This window comes from Bos indicus, chromosome 19 (assembly GCF_029378745.1).
Source record: "Bos indicus isolate NIAB-ARS_2022 breed Sahiwal x Tharparkar chromosome 19, NIAB-ARS_B.indTharparkar_mat_pri_1.0, whole genome shotgun sequence".
Lineage (NCBI taxonomy): Eukaryota > Metazoa > Chordata > Mammalia > Artiodactyla > Bovidae > Bos > Bos indicus.
The window spans coordinates 46,423,543-46,448,928 of record NC_091778.1 but is presented as its reverse complement, the minus strand read 5'-3'; the positions used below and the strand labels follow the sequence as shown (position 1 = coordinate 46,448,928).

The following is a 25,386-nucleotide window of genomic DNA, read 5'->3' as shown; positions in this document are numbered from 1 at the left end:
CCAAAAGATTGGGTTAGAGAACAATGAAAGCTATGATTATGAAAAACCTTGGCTATCCTAATGGAGGTTTGAAAGCAATGATGTAAGACATGCGGAGCCACTGAAAGTTTTCAAGCAAGAAAGACAAATAATTAAAACAAGAGAATTATTAAGGCCAAATAGAATGGTCTAGCAAAATCTAGGGGTAAAGTGAGAAAGGGCTGAATTAGAGTGGTTGTGAGAGGAGTAGAAAGAAAATCATGAGAGCGTGACAAAGGCAAAACCAACTAGATGCAGTCATTGACTAGCACTGGGGGACTTGGGTATGTGGGAAAGAGAAAAATTGCATATGTTGATGGGGCTTCCCAGGTGGTGCTAGTGGTAAAGAACCCACCTGCCAAAGCAGGAGACGTAAGAGACATGGGTTGATTCCCTGGGTTGGGAAGATCCCCTGGAGAAGGAAATGGCAACCCATTCCAATATTCTTGCCTGGAGAATTCCATGGAGAGAGGAGCCTGGCAGGTTACAGTCCATGGAGTTGCAAAGAGTTGGACACAATTGAAGCGACTTAGCATGCATGCACGATGGGGAGAATGATGGTGGTATAACAAGTGGAAATATAGCAGTTGGGAAGGAGAGCTAGTTTGAGGAAGATGAGTTCCGTTTTAAGCATTTAAGGTTTGATCCCTCGGTTGGGAAGATCACCCAGAAAAGGGAATGGCTACTCACTCCAGTATTCTTGCCTGGAGAATCTCATGACCAGAGGAGCCTGGCGGGTTTATAGTCCAGAAGGTCACAAAGAGATGGACTAAGCACACACATTGGGAAGCTGTGGGAATTAAAAATCTGTTTTTCTTCTGCATTTGAATATTCCCCATAAGGTGGCCATGGTTCTTTTACATATTTTCTTCATTCTTTTCCTGCCTATTCAAGGATATAACCTCTGTTTCTCCACAGAAATTTCCAAGGAAACTATATTTCTTACATTGATGAAAATATATGGAAGGCATACCGTTGGGCTGAGAAACTGTGAGTATATTCTCTCCAAATGTGAATACAAACTGCTAACTGTCTTATAAGAGTTTAGTATATATCCTTCCAGACTCTTTCGTATACATTTGAATACATATATATTTCCAGATAACCAAATAGGTTTGTTGTATGATTTTCTTATCTTTTTTACACAAATGAAAAATCCTGCAACTTGACTCTTTTCATTTCATGATGTCTTAGATTACTTTCATTCCTAGTACATAGAGGGTTAACCCATTCATTTCAACTCCTGAATAATATTGCATAGTATAAATGTATCACAGTTTAATAATGCCCCTATGGAAGGATGTTTGTATGTCCAGTTTTCTTGTTGCATGCATTGCTGCAATGAATATCCTCATACAGGCACCTCTGTGAATCTGGTCAGGTATTTCTGTAGAATAGATATCTAGAAATGGGATTATTGGGGCAAAGCCTATGTAGATATAAATTTTTCAGTTCAGTTCAGTCTCTCAGTCATGTCCAACTCTGTGACCCCATAAACCGCAGCACAGCAGGCCTCCCTGTCCATCACCAGCTCCCAAAATCATGTCCATTGAGTTGGTGATGCCATCTAACCATCTCATCCTCTGTCATCCCCTTCTCCTTCTGCCCTCAATCTTTCCCAACATCAGGGTCTTTTCAAATGAGTCAGCTCTTCTCATGAGGTGGCCAAAATATTGGAGTTTCAGCTTCGACATCAGTCCTTCCAATGAACACCCAGGACTGATCTCCTTTAGGATGGACTGGTTGGATCTCCTTGCAGTCCAAGGGACGCTCAAGAGTCTTCTCCAACACCACAGTTCAAAAGGATCAATTCTTCTGTGCTCAGCTTTCTTTATAGTCCAACTCTCACATCCATACATGACTACTGGAAAAACCATAGTCTTGACTAGACAGACCTTTGTTGGTAAAGTAATGTCTCTGCTTTTGAATATGCTGTCTAGGTTGGTCATAACTTTCCTTCCAAGGAGTAAGCGTCTTGTAATTTCATGGCTGCAATCACCATCTGCAGTGATTTTGGAGCCCAAAAAAATAGTCTGACACTGTTTCCACTGTTTCCCCATCTATTTCCCATGAAGTGATGGGACCAGATGCCATGATCTTAGTTATCTGAATGTTGAGCTTTAAGCCAACTTTTTCACTCTCCTCTTTCACTTTCATCAAGAGGCTCTTTAGTTCCTCTTCACTTTCTGCCATAAGAGTGATGTCATCTGCATATCTGAGGTTATTGATATTTCTCCCAGCAGTCTTGATTCCAGCTTGTGCTTCATCCATCCCAGCGTTTCTCATGATGTACTCTGCATATAAGTTAAATAAGCAGGGTGACAATATACAGCCTTGACGTACTCCTTTTCCTATTTGGAACCAGTCTGTTGTTCCATGTCCAGTTCTAACTGTTGCTTCCTGACCTGCATATAGGTTTCTCAAGAGGCAGGTCAGGTGGTCTGGTATGCCCATCTCTTTCAGAATTTTCCACAATTTATTGTGATCCACACAGTCAAAGGCTTTGGCATAGTCAATAAAGCAGAAATAGATGTTTTTCTGGAACTCTCTTGCTTTTTCGATGATCCAGCAGATGTTGGCAATTTGATCTCTGGTTCGTCTGCCTTTTCTAAAACCAGCTTGAACATCAGGAAGTTCACAGGTCACGTATTGCTGAAGCCTGGCTTGGAGAATTTTGAGCATTACTTTACTAGTGTGTGAGATGAGTGCAGTTGTGTGGTAGTTTGAGCATTCTTGGCATTGCCTTTCTTTGGGATTGGAATGAAAACTGACCTTTTCCAGTCCTGTGGCCACTGCTGAGTTTTCCAAATTTGCTGGCATATTGAGTGCAGCACTTTCACAGCATCATCTTTCAGGATTTGAAATAGCTCCACTGGAATTCCATCCCCTCCGCTAGCTTTGTTCGTAGTGATGCTTTCTAAGGCCCACTTGACTTCACATTCCAGGATGTCTGGCTCTAGGTCAGTGATCACATCATCGTGATTATCTTGGTCGTGAAGATCTTTTTTGTACAGTTCTTCTGTGTATTCTTGCCACCTCTTCTTAATATCTTCTGCTTCTGTTAGGTCCCTACCATTTCTGTCCTTTATTGAGCCCATCTTTGCATGAAATGTTCCCTTGGTATCTCTAATTTTCTTGAAGAGATCTCTAGTCTTTCCCATTCTGTTGTTTTCCTCTATTTCTTTGCGTTGATCGCTGAGGAAGGCTTTCTTATCTCTCCTTGCTATTCTTTGGAACTCTGCATTCAGATGCTTTTATCTTTCCTTTTCTCCTTTGCTTTTTGCTTCTCTTCTTTTCACAGCTATTTGTAAGGCCTCCCCAGACAGCCATTTTGCTTTTTTTGCATTTCTTTTCCATGAGGATGGTCTTGATCCCTGTCTCCTGTATAGTGTCACGAACCTCATTCCATAGTTCATCAGGCACTCTATCTATCAGATCTAGTCCCTTAAATCTATTTCTTACTTGCACTGTATAATCATAAGGGATTTGATTTAGGTCATACCTGAATGGTGTAGTGGTTTTCCCTACTTTCTTCAATTTAAGTCTGAATTTGGCAATGAGTTCATGATCTGAGCCACAGTCAGATCCTGGTCTTGTTTTTGTTGTCTATATAGAGCTTCTCCATCTTTGGCTGCAAAGAATATAATCACTCTGATTTCAGTGTTGACCATCTGGTGATGTCCATGTGTACAGTCTTCTCTTGTGTTGTTGGAAGAGGGTGTTTGTTATGACCAGTGCATTTTCTTGGCAAAACTCTGTTAGTCTTTGCCCTGCTTCATTCCGTATTCCAAGGCCAAATTTGCCTGTTACTCCAGGTGTTTCTTGACTTCTTACTTTTGCATTCCAGTCCCCTATAATGAAAAGGACATCTTTTTTGGGTGTTAGTTCTAAAAGGTCTTGTAGGTCTTCATAGAACCGTTCAGCTTCTTCAGCATTACTGGTTGGGGCATAGACTTGTATTACTGTGATATTGAATGATTTGCCTTGGAAACGAACAGAGATCATTCTGTCATTTTTGAGATCGCATCCAAATACTGCATTTCAGACTCTTTTGTTGACCATGATGGCTACTCCATTTCTTCTGAGGGATTCCTGCCTGCAGTAGTAGATATAATGGTCATCTGAGTTAAATTCACCCATTCCAGTCCATTTCAGCTCGCTGATTCCTAGAATGTCGACATTCACTCTTGCCATCTCTTGTTTGACCACTTCCAATTTGCCTTGATTCATTGACCTGACATTCCAGGTTCCTACGCAATATTGCTCTTTACAGCATCGGACCTTGCTTCTATCACCAGTTACATCCACAGCTGGGTATTGTTTTTGCTTTGGCTCCATCCCTTCATTCTTTCTGGAGTTATTACTCCACTGATCTCCAGTAGCATATTGGGCACCTACTGACCTGGGGAGTTCCTCTTTCAGTATCCTATCATTTTGCCTTTTCATACTGTTCATGGGGTTCTCAAGGCAAGAATACTGAAGTGGTTTGCCATTCCCTTCTCCAGTGGACCACATTCTGTCAGATCTCTCCACCATGACCCGCCTGTCTTGGGTTGCCCCACGGGCATGGCTTAGTTTCATTGAGTTAGAAAAGGCTGTGGTCCTAGTGTGATTAGATTGACTAGTTTTCTGTGAGTATGGTTTCAGTGTGTCTGCCCTCTGATGCCCTCTTGCAACATCTACCATCTTACTTGGGTTTCTCTTACCTTGGGCGTGGGATATCTCTTCACGGCTGCTCCAGCAAAGCGCAGCTGCTGCTCCTTCCCTTGCACCAGGGGTATCTCCTCACCGCCTTTCTTCCTGACCTTCAACGTGGGATAGCTCCTCTAGGCCCTCCTGCGCCCCGCGCAGCCACTGCTCCTTGGACGTGGGGTTGGTCCTCCCTGCCGCCACCCCTGGCCTCGGGCATGGGGTAGCTCCTCCCGGCCGCCGCCCCTGGCCTCAGGTGTGGGTAGCTCCTCCCGGCCGCCACCCCTGACCTTGGACTCAGGGTAGCTCTTCTCGGCCATTCCTGTGCCGTCGCAGCCCGGCACTCGTGGCCGCTGCCCCTGATCTCGGATGTGGGGTAACTCCTCTTGGCCACCGCCCTTTGGGCATGGGGTCCTTCCGGCTTCTGCCCCTGCCCTCGGGCGTGGGGTTGCTCCTCCTGACCACCGCCCCTGACCTCGGACATGGGGTAGCTCCTCTCGGCTGCCACCGCTGACCTCGGACGCAGGGTAGCTCTTCCCGACTGCGGTCCCTGACCTCAGACGCGGGGTAGCTCCTCCCAGCCACCGCCCCTGGCCTTGGGCGTGGGGTTGCTCCTCCCTGCTGCCATCCCTGACCTCGGGTGTGGGTAGCTCCTCCTGGCCGCCACCCCTGGCCTCGGGCGTGGGGGCATGGGGTAGCTCCTCCCGGCCGCCGTCCCTGACCTCAGACGCGGGGTAGCTCCTCTCGGCCGCCGCCCCTGGCCTCGGGCATGGGGTTGCTCCTCCCGGCCACCACCCCTGGCCTCGGGTGTCGGGTAGCTCCTCTCGGCTGCCGCCCCTGACCTTGGACGCAGGGTAGCTCTTTTCGGCCATTCCTGTGCCGTCGCAGCCTGGCACTCTCGGCCGCTGCCCCTGACCTCGGACGTGGGGTAACTCCTCTTGGCCGCCGCCCTTCGGGCATGGGGCCCTCCTGGCTTCTGCCCCTGACCTCGGACGTGGGGTAGCTCCTTTTGGCCGCCGCCCTTCAGGCATGGGGTCCTCCCGGCTTCTGCCCCTGACCTCGGACGTGGGGTAGCTCCTCTCGGCTGCAGCCGCCCGCGCTTACCCTCATGAATGATGGTAAATGGATGATTTGTTTTAAATAAAAGTATCAGATAGTTGATAACCCATCACTTTTTGAATTCATTCAATAAATATTTTTTTGAGTGTCTTCTATGTGCCAGGAACTGTTTTACATGCTGGGAGACAGGCCCCAAAACAAAAAAGACCAAGTATTCCAGTTCTTAGGGGGGTTACAAATATATAAAAATAAGTAAGTATAGTAAATAAATAGATATAATTTTAAGTTTGATGAATACTTTGGAGAGAAAGAAAGCAAAGTCCAGTAAATCACTTCTAGAATGGCCTACTATTTGCATTATACGTATAGTTGAGTCAAAGAAACACTGAGCCCTCTCAGTTTTCTAGAAGTTGCAGAATGGAGAGAAGGATAATTGTCTATAAATATAGAATCAAGAATGAATGTGAAACTTAGAAGATTGCCTTAGATAAGAACCCTGGTCAGAAGTAAAACATGGATGTTTCTTAAACATTCATGCCTGGTTTTGATATTTTCATGACGTGAGAAAGTTTTCGATCTGGCTTGATTCCCCATAGTTTTAAATTTCTTGCCTCAGAATGAATGTTTGGAGTTCTACAGATCAGTAGACTTTATTTCAGTTAGTTGCTTATTTGAAGCTCTTTTTGGGGGTACTTTTTGGCGACTGACACTCTCAGTCTAAACTTTACTTCTAGGTTGCATTTATTACTGTTATTTTTTAAAATTTTAATATCCTGCCATCCAAACAAGTCCACAAAAAGAAACCCCATTAATTTAAAATACATATTCTTGGTTACTCTCTGTCCTCCCACAATATTCAAACTCCAACTAGTCTGCTATGGGCATCAGCCAATCAAAGAAGACAGTGCAGTGAAGAGTTGATGATCAGCCCCATCTCTTCACTGTCCTGATTGAGTCCTTGTCAGTGTTCAGACTTATAACTAGTACATACGAGTTTCACTTCTGTCTCAACCTTTTTCATATATCATTATTTCCTGTGACTTTTGTAAATCACCTATGGTGTACACAGTTTTTTTACACGATGTGGGGAGGTAGAGTTCTTTCCAACTTTCGAAGTTATGAAAAGGGTTACTATAAATGTCGTTGGGCATATTGATTTGAGCTTCCCAGGTGGAGCTAGTAGTAAAGAACCTGCCTACCAATGCAGGAGACATAAGAGATGCAGGTTTGATCCCTGGATTAGGAAGATCCCCTGGAGGAGGAAATGGCAACTTACTCCAGTTTTCTTGCCTGGGAAATCCCATGGATAGAGGAACCTGGCAGGCTACAGTAAGTGGAGTTGCTTCTGTCTTGAACTTTCATATATCATTGTTTCCTGTGACTTTTGTATATCACCTATGGTTTTGCTATGTGATGTGGGGAGGTAGAGTTCTTTCCAACTTTTGAAGTTATGGAAAGGGTTACTATAAACGTCGTTGGACATACTGATTTGTTTTTTCTTTTCGAATCATTTCCATGGAAATATGAAACCACTACGTAACTGAGGTGAGGAAAGAGTCAGTCTTAGCACCATCTGTTGACCATTCCCCCTTCACCTGTCCATCACTGCTGTTCTTTCTAACATGGTGAATTTCAAATTGAGGTCAGGATCTTTGAAGCATTTTCAGGACTCCGAGAGTTCTTTGTGGAAATTCTGTGGGAATAAAGTCTTCTGTGTTTTTGTTTTAGTGATCCTTTGTATATGCCTTTGAAAATGTATATGCCTGTATTCTATATAATATGAAGCATCTTATAACTGAGTTACAGAGTTTCCAGGTAGTAATACTTTAATTCTCATAAGCTATGAGTAAAGAATTAATTTATGAGATGGAATCAAGCTATGAGGTGGAATTAATATAAATATGTGACAAAGATACACTGTGAGTGAAAAACAATGTTTTAAATGCAGAAATCAGTGAAAATATTCACAAGGCAACATAGCGTGTGCTCAGATCCCCAAGACTCTTGAAGAATGTACCACTGTTAATATTGCAAGGAAGGGGATTCTTGCAGGCAAGAGAAACTGACCTCTGATATCTTTATAGAGTTTCTTCTGTACTAAAGTCAGAGAGAAAGCTGTGATTGGAAAGGTCTGCCCAGGGACCCCTCAGATGCTGACAGGATTCTTTTCTGACATGAGTGGTATCACACAGGGATTTGTTTCATAATTATTAAACTGAACAATTGTATATATTTTATGCGTATTTTTAAATATGCAAATAATTTTCAAAAAAGTTTTACTAGAGGGAAAAAATCAAATGGCTTCATTTGCAGCCCTGATACAGTTCTGTGTGGAACTTCCCAATAAGGTTTGGGAAAAGAGAAGAGGGAAGGATACCTCTGCAATGTTGGTGCTGCCCAGAATTGGATTCTAAGAGAAATCCTGTGATCTAGGGAGTGGGCATTAACTGAATGATCTGTATGATTTGGTGGGAAGAGTGGATGGAGTGTGTGTGTATGTGTGTGTGTGTGTGATGGAGAGAGATGGACACAGCAAAGAATGTGAGGAGAAAGGTTTAAATGAAAACAGAGCAGAAGTTGCCACCCCTAAATTAAATAAAAATTAGGGTGTTTAGATGGCACCATTACTTAGCTTCCTCCGCTTACAGGAGTACTATGTAGTAAATGGTTATAGTTATTCTGCATTTTGATTGAGAACCTTTTCATTTTTCAGAATTCTCAGTGAAAATTCGTTGACTGAATTACACAAGGACTCATTTGAAGGCTTGCTATCCCTCCAATATTTGTAAGTTAATTAGTAAATCATATTTATTTATGAGATCTTCTCTATAAAATAACTATGGGATTCAAATTAGATAATCTCTTCAATTTCTTCCACCCATACAATTCTACAATTTTGTAAGTCTGTGTAGGGCCCAAGCCCACCTCTACCATTAAATACCTCCTAATCATTTTTAACTTAATTATTTAGACAAGATATAGATAGGAAAATACCCTTTAGTTGTAGAGGAAAAGTGGTAATGGGATCTGAGCAATTATAGACTCCCATGTCTATAACATTATATATAAATGTTCATATACTATCTGCTTATATTTTGTTCATGACTCAAATCTGACCCATGGTCCATTTTTATACAGCCCATAAGTTTAAAATGATTTTTAAAGGGTTGTAAATGAAAAAAAAGAGAGAGAGAAATAAAGAAATATATGTGACAGAGACTGTGTGGCCTGCAAAGCCTAAGATATTTACTCCCTGGCCTTTTTGGAAAAGGTTTGAAAAATTTGTTTTAGGAAAATGAGAGAAATTAAAGTTAACTTCAAATTGTCACCCACGGGAAAGAAAATATAGAGCACTTACATTAGTGTGAATGCCATTAACTCATAATTTTGATAATTTAATCTAAGCTAAAACTGGATCAGTTCAGTTCAGTCGCTCAGTCGTGTCCGACTCTTTGCGGACACGAAAGAGTCCCCATGAATCGCAGCACACCAGGCCTCCCTGTCCATCACCGATTCCCAGAGTTCACTCAGACTCACATCCATTGAGTCGGTGATGCCATCCAGCCATCTCATCCTCTGGCATCCCCTTCTCCTCCTGCCCCCAATCCCTCTCAGCATCAGAGTCTTTTCCAGTGAGTCAACTCTTCGCATCAGGTGGCCAAAGTACTGGAGTTTCAGCTTTAGCATCATTCCTTCCAAAGAACACCCAGGACTGATCTCCTTTAGAATGGACTGGTTGGATCTCCTTGCAGTCCAAGGGACTCTCAAGAGTCTTCTCCAACACCACAGTTCAAAAGCATCAATTCTTTGGCACTCAGCTTTCTTTAGAGTCCAACTCTCACATCCATACATGACCACTGGAAAAACATAGCCTTGACTAAATGGACCTTTGCTGGCAAAGTAATGTCTTTGCTTTTGAATATGCTATCTAAGCTGGTCAAAACTTTCCTTCCAAGGAGTAAGCGTCTTGTAATTTCATGGCTGCAATTACCATCTGCAGTGATTTTGGAGCCCCCCAAAATAAAATTGGACACTGTTTCCCCATCTATTTCCCATGAAGTGATGGGACCAGATGCCATGATCTTCATTTTCTGAATGTTGAGCTTTAAGCCAACTTTTTCACTCTCCTCTTTCAATTTCATCAAGAGGCTTTTGAGTTCCTCTTCACTTTGTGCCATAAAGGTGGTGTCATCTGCATATCTGAGGTTATTGATATTTCTCCCAGCAATCTTGATTCCAGTTTGTGCTTCTTCCAGCCCAGCGTTCCTCATGATGTACTCTGCATATAAGTTAAATAAGCAGGGTGACAATATACAGCCTTGACGTACTCCTTTTCCTATTTGGAACCAGTCTGTTGTTCCATGTCCAGTTCTAACTGTTGCTTCCTGACCTGCATATAGGTTTCTCAAGAGGCAGGTCAGGTGGTCTGGTATGCCCATCTCTTTCAGAATTTTCCACAATTTATTGTGATCCACACAGTCAAAGGCTTTGGCATAGTCAATAAAGCAGAAATAGATGTTTTTCTGGAACTCTCTTGCTTTTTCCATGATCCAGCGGATGTTGGCAATTTGATCTCTGGTTCCTCTGCCTTTTCTAAAACCAGCTTGAACATCTGGAAGTTCGTGGTTCACGTATTGCTGAAGCTGGCTTGGAGAATTTTGAGCATTACTTTACTAGCATGTGAGGTGAGTGCAATTGTGTGGTAGTTTGAGCATTCTTGGCATTGCCTTTCTTTGGGATTGGAATGAAAACTGACCTTTTCCAGTCCTGTGGCCACTGCTGAGTTTTCCAGATTTGCTGGCATATTGAGTGCAGCACTTTCACAGCATCATCTTTCAGGATTTGAAATAGCTTAACTGGAATTCCATCACCTCCGCTAGCTTTGTTCATAGTGATGCTTTCTAAGGCCCACTTGACTTCACATTCCAGGATGTCTGGCTCTAGGTCAGTGATCACACCATTGTGGTTATCTTGGTCATGAAGATCTTTTTTGTACAGTTCTTCTGTGTATTCTTGCCACTTCTTCTTAATATCTTCTGCTTCTGTTAGGTCCATACCATTTCTGTCCTTTATTGAGCCCATCTTTGCATGAAATGTTCCCATGGTATCTCTAATTTTCTTGAAGAGATCTATAGTCTTTCTCATTCTGTTGTTTTCCTCTATTGCTTTGCATTGATCTCTGAGGAAGGCTTTCTTATCTCTCCTTGCTATTCTTTGGAACTCTGCATTCAGATGCTTTTATCTTTCCTTTTCTCCTTTGCTTTTTGCTTCTCTTCTTTTCACAGCTATTTGTAAGGCCTCCCCAGACAGCCATTTTGCTTTTTTGCATTTCTTTTCCATGGGGATGGTCTTGATCCCTGTCTCCTGTACAATGTCACGAACCTCCATCCATAGTTTATCAGATGCTATTGAAGCAATGCTGTTCAAACGGAACCTTGAGAAAAACTCAGTGAATTAGGCCCTTCATTACTTCTATGAAATACTTTATAAGCTGATTATTTTATGTTAGCATCCATATGCTCATTCTTTTTTAAAAATGCCAATCAATAAAAAAGCTAAAAAGCAATATGCCAAGATTGGGGGCAAGAGGAGAAGGGGACGACAGAGGATGAGATGGCTGGATAGCATCACTGACTCGCTGGACGTGAGTTTGAGTGAACTCCGGGAGTTGGTGATGGACAGGGAGGCCTGGCGTGCTGCGATTCATGGGGTCACAAAGAGTCGGACATGACTGAGCGACTGATCTGATCTGACCTGATCTGAAGCCTAGTGTTGGAAACACAAAGGTGGTTAAGCTAGGATTCCTTCTAGCAATTCATGATCTCACAGAGAAAATAAACATAGAAACTTAAACCATAATGACAAAGTGCAATAGAGGCACAGAAGAGGGAACCGTGAAGGAATAAAGCTACATTTCTTTTAAAACAGTCATTTTCTTCTTATTCACTCCCTACTTGTTGATTTTATAAATATTTGAGTTTGCTTTATGTCCATGTGTTGGCTGCAAACATGATAGACAATGTGCATAAACAGGATCTAACCCATACATTCAAGGAGTTTTATGCTGAGAGAAAATGGGATGCAAAAATAGCTTTCTTTTTTTTAAAAAAAGAAATGAATAAGGGTAATGAGAGCTGTAAGTTGGTGTTGGAGCATAGAAGAGGGAAAAAAGACTTCTAACTGGATCAGGGAAGATGTTGCTAAAGCAATGCTGTTCAAACGGAACCTTGAAGGGCCATTGGTATCATCATCAGATAGACATCTTGGGAAGAGTAAGCTTGCAAAAGAAAATTGGGAGAAAGAAAAAACACAGGAAAAACACTTTGAGTACCCATAGAGTTCCAGTGGGGAGAGTAGGAGATGAGAGCCAGGTTATCAAGGGCACGGGGGCCAAGCCCAGAATATCATGCCAAGCGACCGTGTTACCACAGCAGTGCTCTAGGACAGACTTGAGCCTGCAGCAGAATTAGTCACTTGGAGGGCTTGTTGAAACACAAGCTGCACCTCTGTAGTTAATGAGTCAATCAGTCCAGAATTGGGCTGAGTATTTGTAGCTTCAGTAAGTTCACAAATGGTGCTGGTATTTAAGGACTACTTCTGGAAATTGGCTCAGATGGTAAAGAATCCGCCTGCAATGTGGGAGACCTTGGTTCGATCCCTGGGTTGGGAAGAGCCCCTGGAGAAGGGAACGGCTACCCACTCCAGTATTCTGGCCTAGAGAATGCCATGGCCCAAGGAGCCTGACAGGCTACAGTCCATGGGTTCGAAAAGAGTCGGACACAACTGAGCGACTTTCACTTTCTAAAGAGTTAAACTAATGATCATGTAGAGGCTGGCTTAGGAATGGAGAGAGCAGAGATAGAAACACCAGTCAGAAGACAGTTATACCCATCCAGGTGAAATGAGACACAAGGTGATATCAATGGAAACAGGATAGTCAGCTATAGTCAAGAGTGGGTATTTTCAAATAAAAATCAATATGATAGAAAGTGTAATACTGAATTAGGTAAAGTTATATATCAGTGAGGGGAGTAACTTCCTTTCAGGTTGTATGAAAATATATCTTTTATTTCTGCTAGTACTGAATTGGCCTAGAAAAACAGAACTAAATTGGGAGGTGTATAAATATAAGAAAATTCCTTTTAATGTTAGAAACTGTAATTGGAGAATAAAAACTTTGAGCTCACAATCTAGAATTTGAAGAGACTACGAAAGGTGGGAATCTAATCAATTCTGCTGTCAGGAAAGATTACCTCCAAAGTCTATCAAGATCCATAGTTGTAGCTCAAAGGGTAGAGAATCTGCCTGCAAGGCGGGAGACCAAGGTTAGATCCCTGGGTTGGGAAGATCCTCTGGAGAAGGGAATGGCAATCCACTCCAGTATTCTTGCCTGGAGAATTCCATGGACAGAGAGGCCTGGCAGGCTACAGTCCATGGGGTCACAAAGAGTTGGACACGACTGAGCGACTAACAGTCCATAGTGATACCTGCCTTCCAGGTGATTATGATATAAACTTTAAAAAAGTTCTATAGTTATATATTTTATTTATAGATATTTCTTGAGAGAGGTGAAGGCAGGGTTAGGGACGCTGGAAGGTTCAAATAACAATTCCTAAGGTTTGGAGTTTAGACCAAAGCTATGTATTTGTTACTATCATTCTAACCTCTACTAGTTATTCCTATTAAATAGATATCTAATAGCTAATTGAGGCAATATTTTCCTTTTACTTTTCCTAGAGATTTATCCTGCAATAAAATACAGTCTATTGAAAGACGTTCATTTGAACCACTTCCTTTTTTGCAGTTTATGTAAGTTACAAATATAACTTCATTATATTTGGAATTTTAGAAAACTTAATTTTTATCAAATTAATTTGTTACTCATTTTGAAATATTATTAATATTATATAACAAGTATTTTTTGTCTCTGGCAAATATGAGTGTGAGAATTATTACACAGATCAGAGTGTATCATTATAGAACAGTGGTTCCCAACCAGGGTGATTTTGCATGAAGTGACATTTGGCAGTCTGGAGACGTTTTTGGTTGTTAGAACTGTATGTGCTACTGACATCTAGTGGACAGAGGCCAGAGATGCAGCTAAACATTCAACAGTGTACAGGAGAGCCCCAGCACAAGATAGAATTATCCAGTCTCAAATGTCAATAGTGCTGCTTTTCTAGAGAAATAAATATCACCCAACACAAGCATTTATTGAGCATTTACTAAATGCACCACATATATAATCATTAAAATGTAAATCATATTATCTTCCACATTGAGATTTCTTTGGTGTATGGAGGGAGTACTGATGTTATTTTCATCATATATAAATTAGATTTACTGTCAAAGGATAAGTGTTTTGAAAGAATATATATTTTTCTTCTTCTTTTGCTTGTGTCTTTTTTTGTAGAAATCTTGGTTGCAATTTACTCACAGAACTGAGCTTTGGAACATTTCAGGCCTGGCATGGAATGCAGTTTTTACACAAGTTGTAAGTGAAATAGAAGATGAATACATGTATAAAACTATGTGTAAAAACATCATACAGTTATTGGTTACCTGGGTGTAAGCCTAGTATGAATCCTGAAAAGTATGTCCTGAGATCCTTTTTTTTTTTTCTCTCAAATGAGGAAACTAAGGTACAAAGAGGTCAAGAGACTTGTCTAACTCCTATGTATGAAACGGTCTGGTTTCCATAGTACCGATCTTTTGCACAGGCAATAAAAGGCACCAAGCAAAAACATTCAAATTAGCACTGTCATGGAATCCCACTGATGCTGCTCCAATATGGGAAGGGTCCATGCAGTACCATTTTTGAATTTCTTTGATTCCTGCTCGTGTGCAAAGTTCCTAACTGCTTAAAATCTATGCAATGCAAAGCTGCAAAGATCTCAGTTTAGCACACATTTCTTCATGGAACAAAAGGTGTGGATGCTTCCTCAACCATTAGCTTCTTTTAAATGGCAAAGGAAAAGGAATTCCTGAACATCCACCACAGGGCTCTCCCCCATCACCCAGATCCTTGTTTTCCAAAAAGTATGCCTCTGAAGTGAATTATCTGTGGCCAGTAGGAACCTTTCAGTTATGGAAAAAGATGATGTTTTTGTTCAGCTGTAGTGTGAAAAATATAAAGAAAATACATTGCTGTAGCCTAATTCTACAGACTTTTCCTTTATACTTGTCAATAACAAGTGTGGGTTTTACACCCCTTCTGCTCAAAAATTCTGTGATTTCTCTGTGACACAAGCAAATCATAGTACATTTCATGACCAGAAGGGGATTTTCAAGTCAAGGTAAAGAGCTTTGTCTATGCCTGGCTTTGGTAAAGACTCTCTTACTGTCTTGTGGCTCAGAAATCCAGTTTCACACAGTTCCTTTCTAGTTAATGAAGGTATTGACGATGTGTCCAGAGCTACAGATTCCTGTCTTGGGTGGCCTCCCCCACATATCTGCCCCTCATGAGTTTCCTGATGCCTACTTTGGGGAAAGAGCACCCAGGGTCAGTTTTTCTTTGGCCAGAGAGCCAGAGAGCAGGCTCCTAAGGTCCCTCCACCAGGAGGTTTCAGTAGCATCAATACACTGTCTTAAACTCACCACCTTTTCTAAACATTTTATAATGCCAAGAGTCCCTAATAAGAATCAGAGTTTCACTGTGGTTATGCAGGCAACAGGAAAATAAATTGTGGAATCACAGTTGACAAAAATTAATGAATTCATTCAAAAACATTCACAGAGTGCCATGCCCACTATGTGTCAACACTGCTCTAAGTGCTGTGTTGGGGACACAAAGAAGAATAGGACAAGGACTTTGTCCCCAAGAAGCTTTCACACTGGAAAGAGGAAGATGGATGTTGATGGGAAAATACATGAGAGCCATGCTAGCGTCTATGCAGCTGGGTAACAAGGTGGCAGGGGCAACAAAGTAGAAAGTGGGGGATGGGTCGGAAAAGATTCTTAAGGGAAGAGACACCAACCTGTTCCTTTTGAACTTCTGTGTTTATCATAAATGACAGGAAAAGGTAATGAAAGAATGTGAGCTGTCTGGTGTTGGAAATAAATTAATACTATACTCCTAAAACTCATTCAAAGTTTTACCATCGAAAGATTGTCACAATATAGTAAGTGTGAGTTGGGGGTAGGGCTCTTTGTTTTAGGCCAAGTCTTTCTACTAGACAAAGCTAATTTGGTTCAGGCAACATTTGCCATGGTGAGATATAAACTTTATTGCATCTCTTTCCAAAGGCAAGATGCCAAGGGAAGATGCTACCCCTCGAGTTAAGTCATTTTATTACCTATAATGACCAGGGTGTTTATAAGTTGAAATATTTTCCCTCGCATTAAGTAAGTTTGGTAAAGGGCCCCAGTTGAGGTGGATTTATGATGAATTAAATGAAGCTTAAGCTGCAGGGCTCCTTACTTGCATAAGTCCCTTCCAAAGTCTTGGGAGTGGTCCTAGAAATTTTTGTATTCTTATCTTTTTGTGCTTTTATTAAAATTTCCCAAAGTAGATACGGTTCAGGCCCTACAAAAACTTGATTCTTCACTGGCTTTCAGGTAATTATAACCGTAGGTTTCTTAAATGAAGCCTGTATGTTATTGACAAACACCAGATAACCAGGTTAGCAGTGTGGTAGTCTATTCTGAATCTGAAATTCACCTCGAAGTTGAACCAAGGGCTTTTTAATTAAGTACAACTTTGTGAATGGCAGTAATAATCGTATCTCTTTCAGATGAAATCAGGAATGAAATGTATTATGGAAAACCAGCAGTGGTTGATAATCCTAAATGTTAAATATACTTTTTTTTTCTGACTTTAAAGTGCTTCTCCTTCATTCACCTACACAGGTCCAGACTGATGGCTTATTTTTTTTTTTTTTAATTCTTTTAGTCACTTCATTGTTTTTAACAATACAAGCTCCATGATTTTAGAAACTGAAGGACTGTCCAATGTAGAAAGGCTATCTAATTATCCAGACAGAGCATGTTCACATGCTGGCTTGTCTGTGGTACATCAATATTGTACCAAGAACATAAGCGTTATGAGAGAATTAGAGGAAAACCAAAGCCTTATCCCTATTGAATTATTTACCCCACTGTTGAGAATATTGATGAGAGGGATGTGGTCATACCATGAAGGCAAATTGAGCTGTGGTCACCAAGCCTCCCAGTCAGCTGGCCTTGGTTTTCTTTAGATAGCTGTGTACACACAAAAGTTAGCACACTGGAGGGTGTTGTCATCACTTTTTGGTATGTACTGGAATCCTGGCAGCTTCTCAGATTCAGAAAGGCATCAACATTAAAAATGAAAAAGAACTCACTTGGGTCTGTCCTCTGGGATGATTTAGGGTGGCTTTTTTTTTTTTTTTTTTTTGTAATAGTTCAAAAATTTGAGATTGTCACACCTAGCAACTACTCTATTTTTCTTCTCCCAACTGCATCTTATTCTTACCACCTATATTACAACATTTCTTCTGTCTGTCAAAAGCATTGTAATTCTTCCTCTGCCTTATAACATTTCTTTAATACCTACATCTCTTAGATACTTATTATGTTCCAGGCACTATACTTACTATACAAGTAAGATAGTGTGCCTAAAGCTTTTACCATAGTGCTTGATACATGGTAAATACTAAATACATATTACCTCACACTTTTATTCTCCCAACAACTCTTATTATCCCCATTTTGGGGATGAGGAAATTGAAACTCAGAGACATTGGATAACTTGCCTAGATTCACACTGTTAATAAGAGGCAAAACTGCTTATGAGCTTTGCAAGTAATTTTCTATGGAGCTCTTCATTTCCTTGTAGTAAGAACTAAATGATGACAATTTGGCTCTTTGTACCTTGTATCTTGAAGTTGGCTTCTAACTTGAATAGCGCCTTTAGAGCAGAGAGCTCTGGTTTCCCTGTGATAATTCCACACTTCTAGAGCTCTTGGCCAGGCCACCTCTGGGCATCCCCAGGGTTTCTGGCCAGTGCAAACATGACATCATCACTTCTGAGCACCTACTCTGTGCCCAGTCTATGCTGGGTGCTTTGCATATGCTCTTTCACTTAATCCTCAAGCTGCCTTAGGAGGCAAATGGTACTAAGACAGAGATGTTCATTATTCAAGTCACTGTACCAGAAAGTGACAATCAGAATTCAAACTCAGGTCTGCCCGATTCCCTTGTTTCTTTCTCTGTTCCTCACTGCCAGGGACTTTTCTTCAAGGCTATTCTCAGAACTTGGATGGAAAGACAGATTCACCACTTCAAATTATTTAGGCTGCCCCCAGCCCACCCGAAGAAAGGGTTTATGTGGTGCAGCTGGAGGTCTTGTATTGAGGAGGTTCACGTGGGGTATCATGTTCTCATGGCTCATGGACCTATGTAGATGAATAAGGGAAAGGGGGTCAGCCCATCCCCAAGTACTTCAAATATATTGGAACAGGGTCCAGGTCACTCTGCTCATTTCTCTGACTGCCTTCCTCCGAGGAACCAGTTTGCCCTGCCTGCCCTGGGATTCTAGCATAGATAGTTGTGGAGTTTGTCCTATTTGAAATCTGTTTTCACTGCCTGCTTTGGACATTTTTTCAGCTAAAGCTGTTAGGATTTCAGTACACTCAGGACAGTGATGACAAGCTTCAGTCCTCAATTCTCCTGTCTCCTCAGTTAATAGAAAGGAAACATAGCCCATCTGTCTGGACCTGTATAGAAGAATTTGGAGAAAAAAATAATAGGTAGGAAATGTTCCCTATTTTGTGTTCTGCAGCAGAAGGCTGATGCGAAAACATCTGAACTTTATTCTTCAAGTAAGATATATTTTTCAAAACCATTTAGGACAGCATTCCTTAAACTTTGACTCTGAGATGGTCTTTGAGGCTAATAAAAACTGTTGCCTAGGGGAATCTGGGTAAAAATATACACATATTCCTTGATCTGTTTGTTTTGATAACATTTTATAAGTTTGAAATTATTCAAATAAAACTTTTAAAAAAGTTGCCCCCAAAAAAACTGTTCCCATGTTTTGTTCCATAAAGATAAGCTCATGAATCAAAAAGGTCATGGACTAGAAGTTGGCATACCTTTTATGTGTAAAAAGAGAGAATCAGGCCAAAATGGAAATGATCTGTAGTACAGTGTCCATTGTGAATCTAAAATCATTTGTCCTTTGGTTTGTGGGAAAGCAGGTGCGGTAGGAGCCCCCACATTGAGTTGTTGACTCATTCTCACTCATTGTCCCCTTTGCCCAGACACAAGCTTAGTGAATAAAAGGCTGCATTAAAGGCAGGAGAAAAAAAAACAGGGTAACTTAGAGTGGCCACACACTTTTATTTCACTAGGGATGAACACAAGGATGTTAATCTCAGAGAAGGGCTGCTTGGTTAAGAAAAAACAGTGAGCCCATGGAACCAAGACCATGGGCAAGCTATTAAGAAAAAGTGAAGGGTTGGAGAATTGAGAGAATTCTGGAGAAGGATAACAAACTTTGCCAAACTGTTTTGGCTACCTATTGCTTTATAACATTCTATTTATATACAGGCATTCGTGATAACTAGGGAAAAGTGCACAGGAGAAGATGCAAAAGGGAAGGAATTCACTGTCACAGGATCTCACCAGTGATCTGATAGGTTTTAATGCCAACAGTTTGTTTTTCAGCTCCTCAAAAGCTTGAGGAACTGTGCTTAACCAAACATATGACACTCACATTTTTTCTTTTTCTGACGTGTACACGCTGCTCTATTTATTTCTTATTTATTTATTTTTGGCTATGCTGGGTCTTCGTTGCTACACACAGACTGTCTCTAGTTGCAGTGCACAGGCTTCTCATTGCAGAGGCTTCTCTCGTGGAGCATAAGCTCTAGGGCCCGAAGGTTTCAGTAGTTGTGGAACAGGGCTCATTAGTTGTGGCTCGAGGGCCCTAGAACATGCAGCCTTCAGCAGTCGTGGCTCTAGAGTGTGGGCTCAGTAGTTGTGGCACAGGGGCTTAGTTGCCCACAGGGGCATATGGAAGCCTCCTGGACCAGGGATTGAACCTGTCTCCTGCATTGGAAGTGTGGACTTTTAACCACTGAACCTCCAGGGAAGTGCTATCTTTTTTCACTTTCTTGATAGTGTCTTCTGAAGCACAAACATTTTTAATTTTTATAAAGTCCAGTTCATCTATTTTTCCTCTGTTTATTTTTTGGGTATCAGGTAGCTTAGTGGTAAAGAATCTGCCTACCAGTGCAGGAGATACAAGAGATGTGGGTTTGATCCCTGGATCAGGAAGATCCCCTGGAGTAGGAAGTGGCAACCCACTCTATTATTCTTGCCTGGAAAATTCCATGGACAGAGGAGCCTGGTGGGCTACAGTCCATGGGGTCAAAAAAGAGTCAGACCTGACTGAGTAACTGAATACAGCACATACACAATGCAAGGTCATAAAAACTTACTCCTTTGTTCTCTTCCAAGAGTTTTAGAGCTTTAGCTCTTACTTTTGGATGTTTGATCCACTTGGAGTTAATTTTCTTATATGGTGTGACGTATAGAGTCCAGCTTCATTATTTTGTGTGTGGAGGTACAGTTGTCCCAGCACCATTTGAAAAGACTACTCTTTCCACATTGAGTTGCTTGGCACCCTTGTTGAAAATCAATAGACCATAAATATAAGGCTTTATTTCTGTACTGTCAATTCTGTTCCATTAATTTAACATGTCTATTCTTATGCCAGCCCCACACTGTGATTGCAGTAGCCTTAAGCTGGGTTTTGATACCACCAACATTGTTTCAGTTTTTCTTTTTCCTTGAATTGCCATGCAAATTTTAGAATTAGGGTGGCAATTTCTGGAAAGAAGTCAACTGGGATTTTGACAGACATTGCCCTGAAACATGAGGTCAGTTTGGGAAGTGGTGAAATTTTAATCATGTTTCTTTCCTATCCATTTTACTTAGACCTTCTTTAATTTCTTTCAACAATGTTTCGTACTTTACAGTGTGAATCTTGCACTTACTTGGTTAAAATTTTTCCCAAGTATTTTATTTGTTTTGATGCTGTTACTCATGGAATTGTTTTCTTAATTTCGTGTTTGTAGTATTCATTGCTGCTTTCACTTTTCACTTTCATGTATTGGAGAAGGAAATGGCAACCCACTCCAGTGTTCTTGCCTGGAGAATCCCAGGGACGGGGGAGCCTGGTGGGCTTCCGTCTATGGGGTCGCACAGAGTTGGACACGACTGAAGTGACTTAGCAGCAGCAGCAGCAGCAGAAATATAACTAATTTTTGTATATTTATCTTACATTCTGTAACTTTGCTGAACTCTTTATTCAAGGCTAATAGTTATTTTTAGATTCCCAAGAATATGTCTTGTGGTCTTCTAGTTTCCCAGGAATGTGTTGGAAGATTTCAAAGTCTCTGTGGGCATCTCATTCCTCAGCTTTTCTTTCTTCCTTCATTTTTGGCCGTGGGTCTTCTTTGCTGTGAAGGCTTTTCTCTAGTTGCAGTCAGGAGCTACCCTCTCGTTGTGGGGCACAGGTTTCTCATTGCAGTGGGTTCTCTTGTTGCAGAGCACTGGCCCTAGGGTGCATGGGCTCAGGAGTTGCAGCTCCCAGATTCTAGAGCACAGGCTAAATAGTTGTGGCACAGGGGCATGTGGGATCTTCCTGGACCAGGGATCAAACCCGTGTCTCCTGCTTTGGTAGGTGGATTCTTTACCAGTGAGCCACCAGGGAAGTCCCTCAGCTTTTCTTTTTAAGCTTTTTGGTTAGGCTGTTTTTTGCCTCAAACTGTTATCCACGGCCTCATACAACTGTCTTGTTAAAATATTTACCTGAAAATATTTTCCAAAAATACCACCTGAAAAGAGGCCTTTTACATTAGGTAGCTTCCAGTCAGGTCAAAGGCAAACCTTTCAAGTAAGGTCTTCCAGGGAACCACCAAACGTATAAAGTAATGATAGTGCTTTGGAAGTGAGGCTTTGAAGGCCCTCCCAGTCCGTTCTGCTTCCTCTGGTACCAGAAGTGTGGGCTATTTTTCAAGGCATGGAGAGCAAAGGTCTGGAACAAGTGAACAGTTTCCTCATTTGTAAAGTGGGGCAACACAGATCTCATGATTGTTACAGAAATTAATTTATTTTCCTTGAATAAATGGTTCCCTGGTTTGCTGAAAGCCTGTTGGTTAAATTTCCAGAGTTCAGGAAAAGTTGATTCTGACCATTTTTTGGTCAGTTTTGTTGTCATTACTTTTATTGGGGGATGAATTTTCAGATGTCCTTACTCCATCAGTTTTACTGATTTGCCTACAACATTGTTTAAAATCTCAGTGACCATAGGCTAATTAAATATTTGATCATGGGAGATGATTAGGGAAAAGAAAGAAAAAGAGAAAGTACAGTTCTCATAGAGGCTTTCCCAGATGGATAGATGGAGTTTGGAAAGGTATTTCTATATTTAGTGTTCTCACAATTAAGGTTAGCGTAACAGATATTTTTAATCCCTCATTTTTTTTCCCACACAGGTTAAACACAGGCTTTAGAGTCAGAACTGAGTACAAATTCCAGTTTTGCTTACTAGGTTGATGACTTAGAACAAGTTATATAACTTCTCTGTGCCTCAGTTTCCTCATTTGTAAAATGGGGTAATAAGTTGATCATGTAAGATTACTATGAGGATTAAATGTTAAATGCCAATCACAGATGCCTAGCAACCCAACAGATGTTAGTTGTGATAATTAGCTTTGTTATATGTTAGCTTTATAATATTCTGATATGTTAGCTTTGTATGTTAGCTATGATATGTTAGCTTTATAATATTCTGCAAAAATATGTTAGTGATTCTTGGGTGAAGTTACCCTAAAGACAGATTTTCTTTCCTTTCTGTTTCTTCTTGGTTTTCCTTTTCCTTATTTGTTTTAAAGAACTAAGAAGAAAATCTATTCTAGTATTTTGGAATAAAACTTTGTTCCAAAAAAATTAATTTTTTCATTTTTTTGATATATACACAAATGTTATTTATTTATTCAACAAACATTTATTAACTACCTAGTAAATATTAGGCACTCTGTCAGGCACAGGGATAACAATGACAATATAGTGTTGTCACTGCTTTCAAATTGTTGACCACCTATGAGACTGACAAACGGGATTACATACATTGTAGCAAAGGCTGTGATCCTAGGATACACATGGGACCATGTCATGGGATGTGACTTTCATCAGTTCCTCTTGTATTTATCTCTTCTTCTTTGGCTCCAAAATCAAGGAACTGTCCTATTTTTGTCTTTAATTGGGTAGTTTAAACTATGAAATATAAAAAAATTTTCTAGAAATGAAAAACACCTTGAATTATGGAGGACCCTAGAAATAGTATTTCTTATGGAGCAAGGGCTTCCTACCAGCATAGTCACTTCTAGGGTTTTTGACCTGAAAGGTTCTTTGGTGTATTTTTTTCTTTGCTATCCACTATTTTTCTATTTTTTCCCTCTTTTTCTCTTCTCCTTCTTACCATCTAGAGACTTGGGTAATTCCCAAAGGAATAGTGCTTTACAGATTCTGAGGGTGATTTATAGGTAAAGACAGAAAAAGATTATTTTTTTACCAAGTTCCATATGCCCTAAAAATGAATGTAAACTTTCTTGGACGTCATTGAAAATGTGGACAATTTTAATTCCATTCCATTTTTCAGAATTCTCAATCGTAATCCTTTGACAGCGGTGGAAGATTCGTATCTTTTTAAATTGCCAGCATTAAAATATTTGTGAGTATTGCAGCATTTTCATGGCCCTTGAGAAGATTTCTGCTCTTTCTTACTTTTGTTACAGGTTGAGTATTTTGGGTAAAAAGTCATACTTTAAATTTTAACTAGGTTATTGATATAAGAGTTATTGGCAAGGAAAAAAGTTAAAGAATGTGTATGAGTAAGACAGCCAGCAGAGGAAGAGACCAGTGTTGAAGAACACACATAGATATGGAACATGGAGATGCATGTAGGAATATTATTTATCCCAGAAAGCAAAAAGGAATAAGGGATACATTATTTAAACAAAAAAAAAGTTATCAAGAGAGGTAGATGCAATTGAAAATGAGAAGTCAGGGTAATAAATATTTTACTGTTCAGCACCAGGGTCATTAATTTGATGATGCAAATTTAAATTTCTCCAATAAGAGTTCTCTAGAATTATCTAGGACATATCAGTCAGTTCAGTTCAGTTCAGTCACTCAGTCATGTCCGACTCTTTGCGACCCCATGAATTACAGCACGCCAGGCCTCCCATCACCAACTCCCGGAGTTCACTCAGACTCACGTCCATCAAGTCAGGGATGCCATCCAGCCATCTTATCCTCTGTCGTCCCCTTCTCCTCCTGCCCCCAATCCCTCTCAGCATCAGAGTCTTTTCCAATGAGTCAACTCTCTTCACATGAGGTGGCCAAAGTACTGGAGTTTCAGCTTTAGCATCATTCCTTCCAAAGAAATCCCAGGGCTGATCTCCTTCAGAATGGACTGGTTGGATCTCCTTGCAGTCCAAGGGACTCACAAGAATCTTCCCCAACACCACAGTTCAAAAGCATCAATTCTTTGGCGCTCAGCTTTCTTCACAGTCCAACTCTCACATCCATACATGACCACTGGAAAAGCCATAGCCTTGACTAGCTGGACCTTTGTTGACAAAGTAATGTCTCTGCTTTTGAATATGCTATCTAGGTTGGTCATAGCTTTCCTTCCAAGGAGTAAGCATCTTTTAATTTCATGGCTGCAGTCACCATCTGCAGTGATTTTGGAGCCCAGAAAAATAAAGTCTGACACTGTTTCCACTGTTTCCCCATCTATTTCCCATGAAGTGGTGGGACCAGATGCCATGATCTTCGTTTTCTGAATGTTGAGCTTTAAGCCAACTTTTTCACTCTGCACTTTCACTTTCATCAAGAGGCTTTTTAGTTCCTCTTCACTTTCTGCCATAAGGGTGGTGTCATCTGCATATCTGAGGTTATTGATATTTCTCCTGGCAATCTTGATTCCAGCTTGTGTTTCTTCCAGTCTAGCGTTTCTCATGATGTACTCTGCATATAAGTTAAATAAATAGGGTGACAATATACAGCCTTGATGTACTCCTTTTCCTATTTGGAACCAGTCTGTTGTTCCATGTCCAGTTCTAACTGTTGCTTCCTGACCTGCATATAGGTTTCTCAAGAGGCAGGTCAGGTGGTCTGGTATGCCCATCTCTTTCAGAATTTTCCACAGTTTATTGTGATCCACACAGTCAAAGGCTTTGGCATAGTCAATAAAGCAGAAATAGATATTTTTCTGGAACTCTCTTGCTTTTTCGATGATCCAGCAGATGTTGGCAATTTGATCTCTGCTTCCTCTGCCTTTTCTAAAACCAGCTTGAACATCTGGAAGTTCATGGTCCACGTATTGCTGAAGCCTGGCTTGGAGAATTTTGAGCATTACTTTACTAGCGTGTGAGATGAGTGCAATTGTGTGGTAGTTTGAGCACTCTTTGGCATTGCCTTTCTTTGGGATTGGAATGAAAACTGACCTTTTCCAGTCCTGTGGCCACTGCTGAGTTTTCCAAATTTGTTGGCATATTGAGTATAGTACTTGCACAGCATCATCTTTCGGGATTTGAAATAGCTTAACTGGAATTCCATCACCTC

General features: G+C 40.9%; 1 protein-coding gene across 1 annotated transcript in view; it reads left to right on the top strand.

The window, feature by feature from the left end:
* LOC109573319 (leucine-rich repeat-containing protein 37A-like) overlaps positions 1-25,386 on the top strand; it is a 49,740-nt gene that overhangs the window by 6,372 nt on the left and 17,982 nt on the right. Inside the window, exons 2-6 of the mRNA XM_070773664.1 lie at positions 937-1,008; positions 8,480-8,551; positions 13,504-13,575; positions 14,180-14,260; positions 23,417-23,488. Coding sequence (XP_070629765.1) covers positions 937-1,008; positions 8,480-8,551; positions 13,504-13,575; positions 14,180-14,260; positions 23,417-23,488 — 369 coding nt within the window. The remainder of the gene's footprint in view (positions 1-936; positions 1,009-8,479; positions 8,552-13,503; positions 13,576-14,179; positions 14,261-23,416; positions 23,489-25,386) is intronic.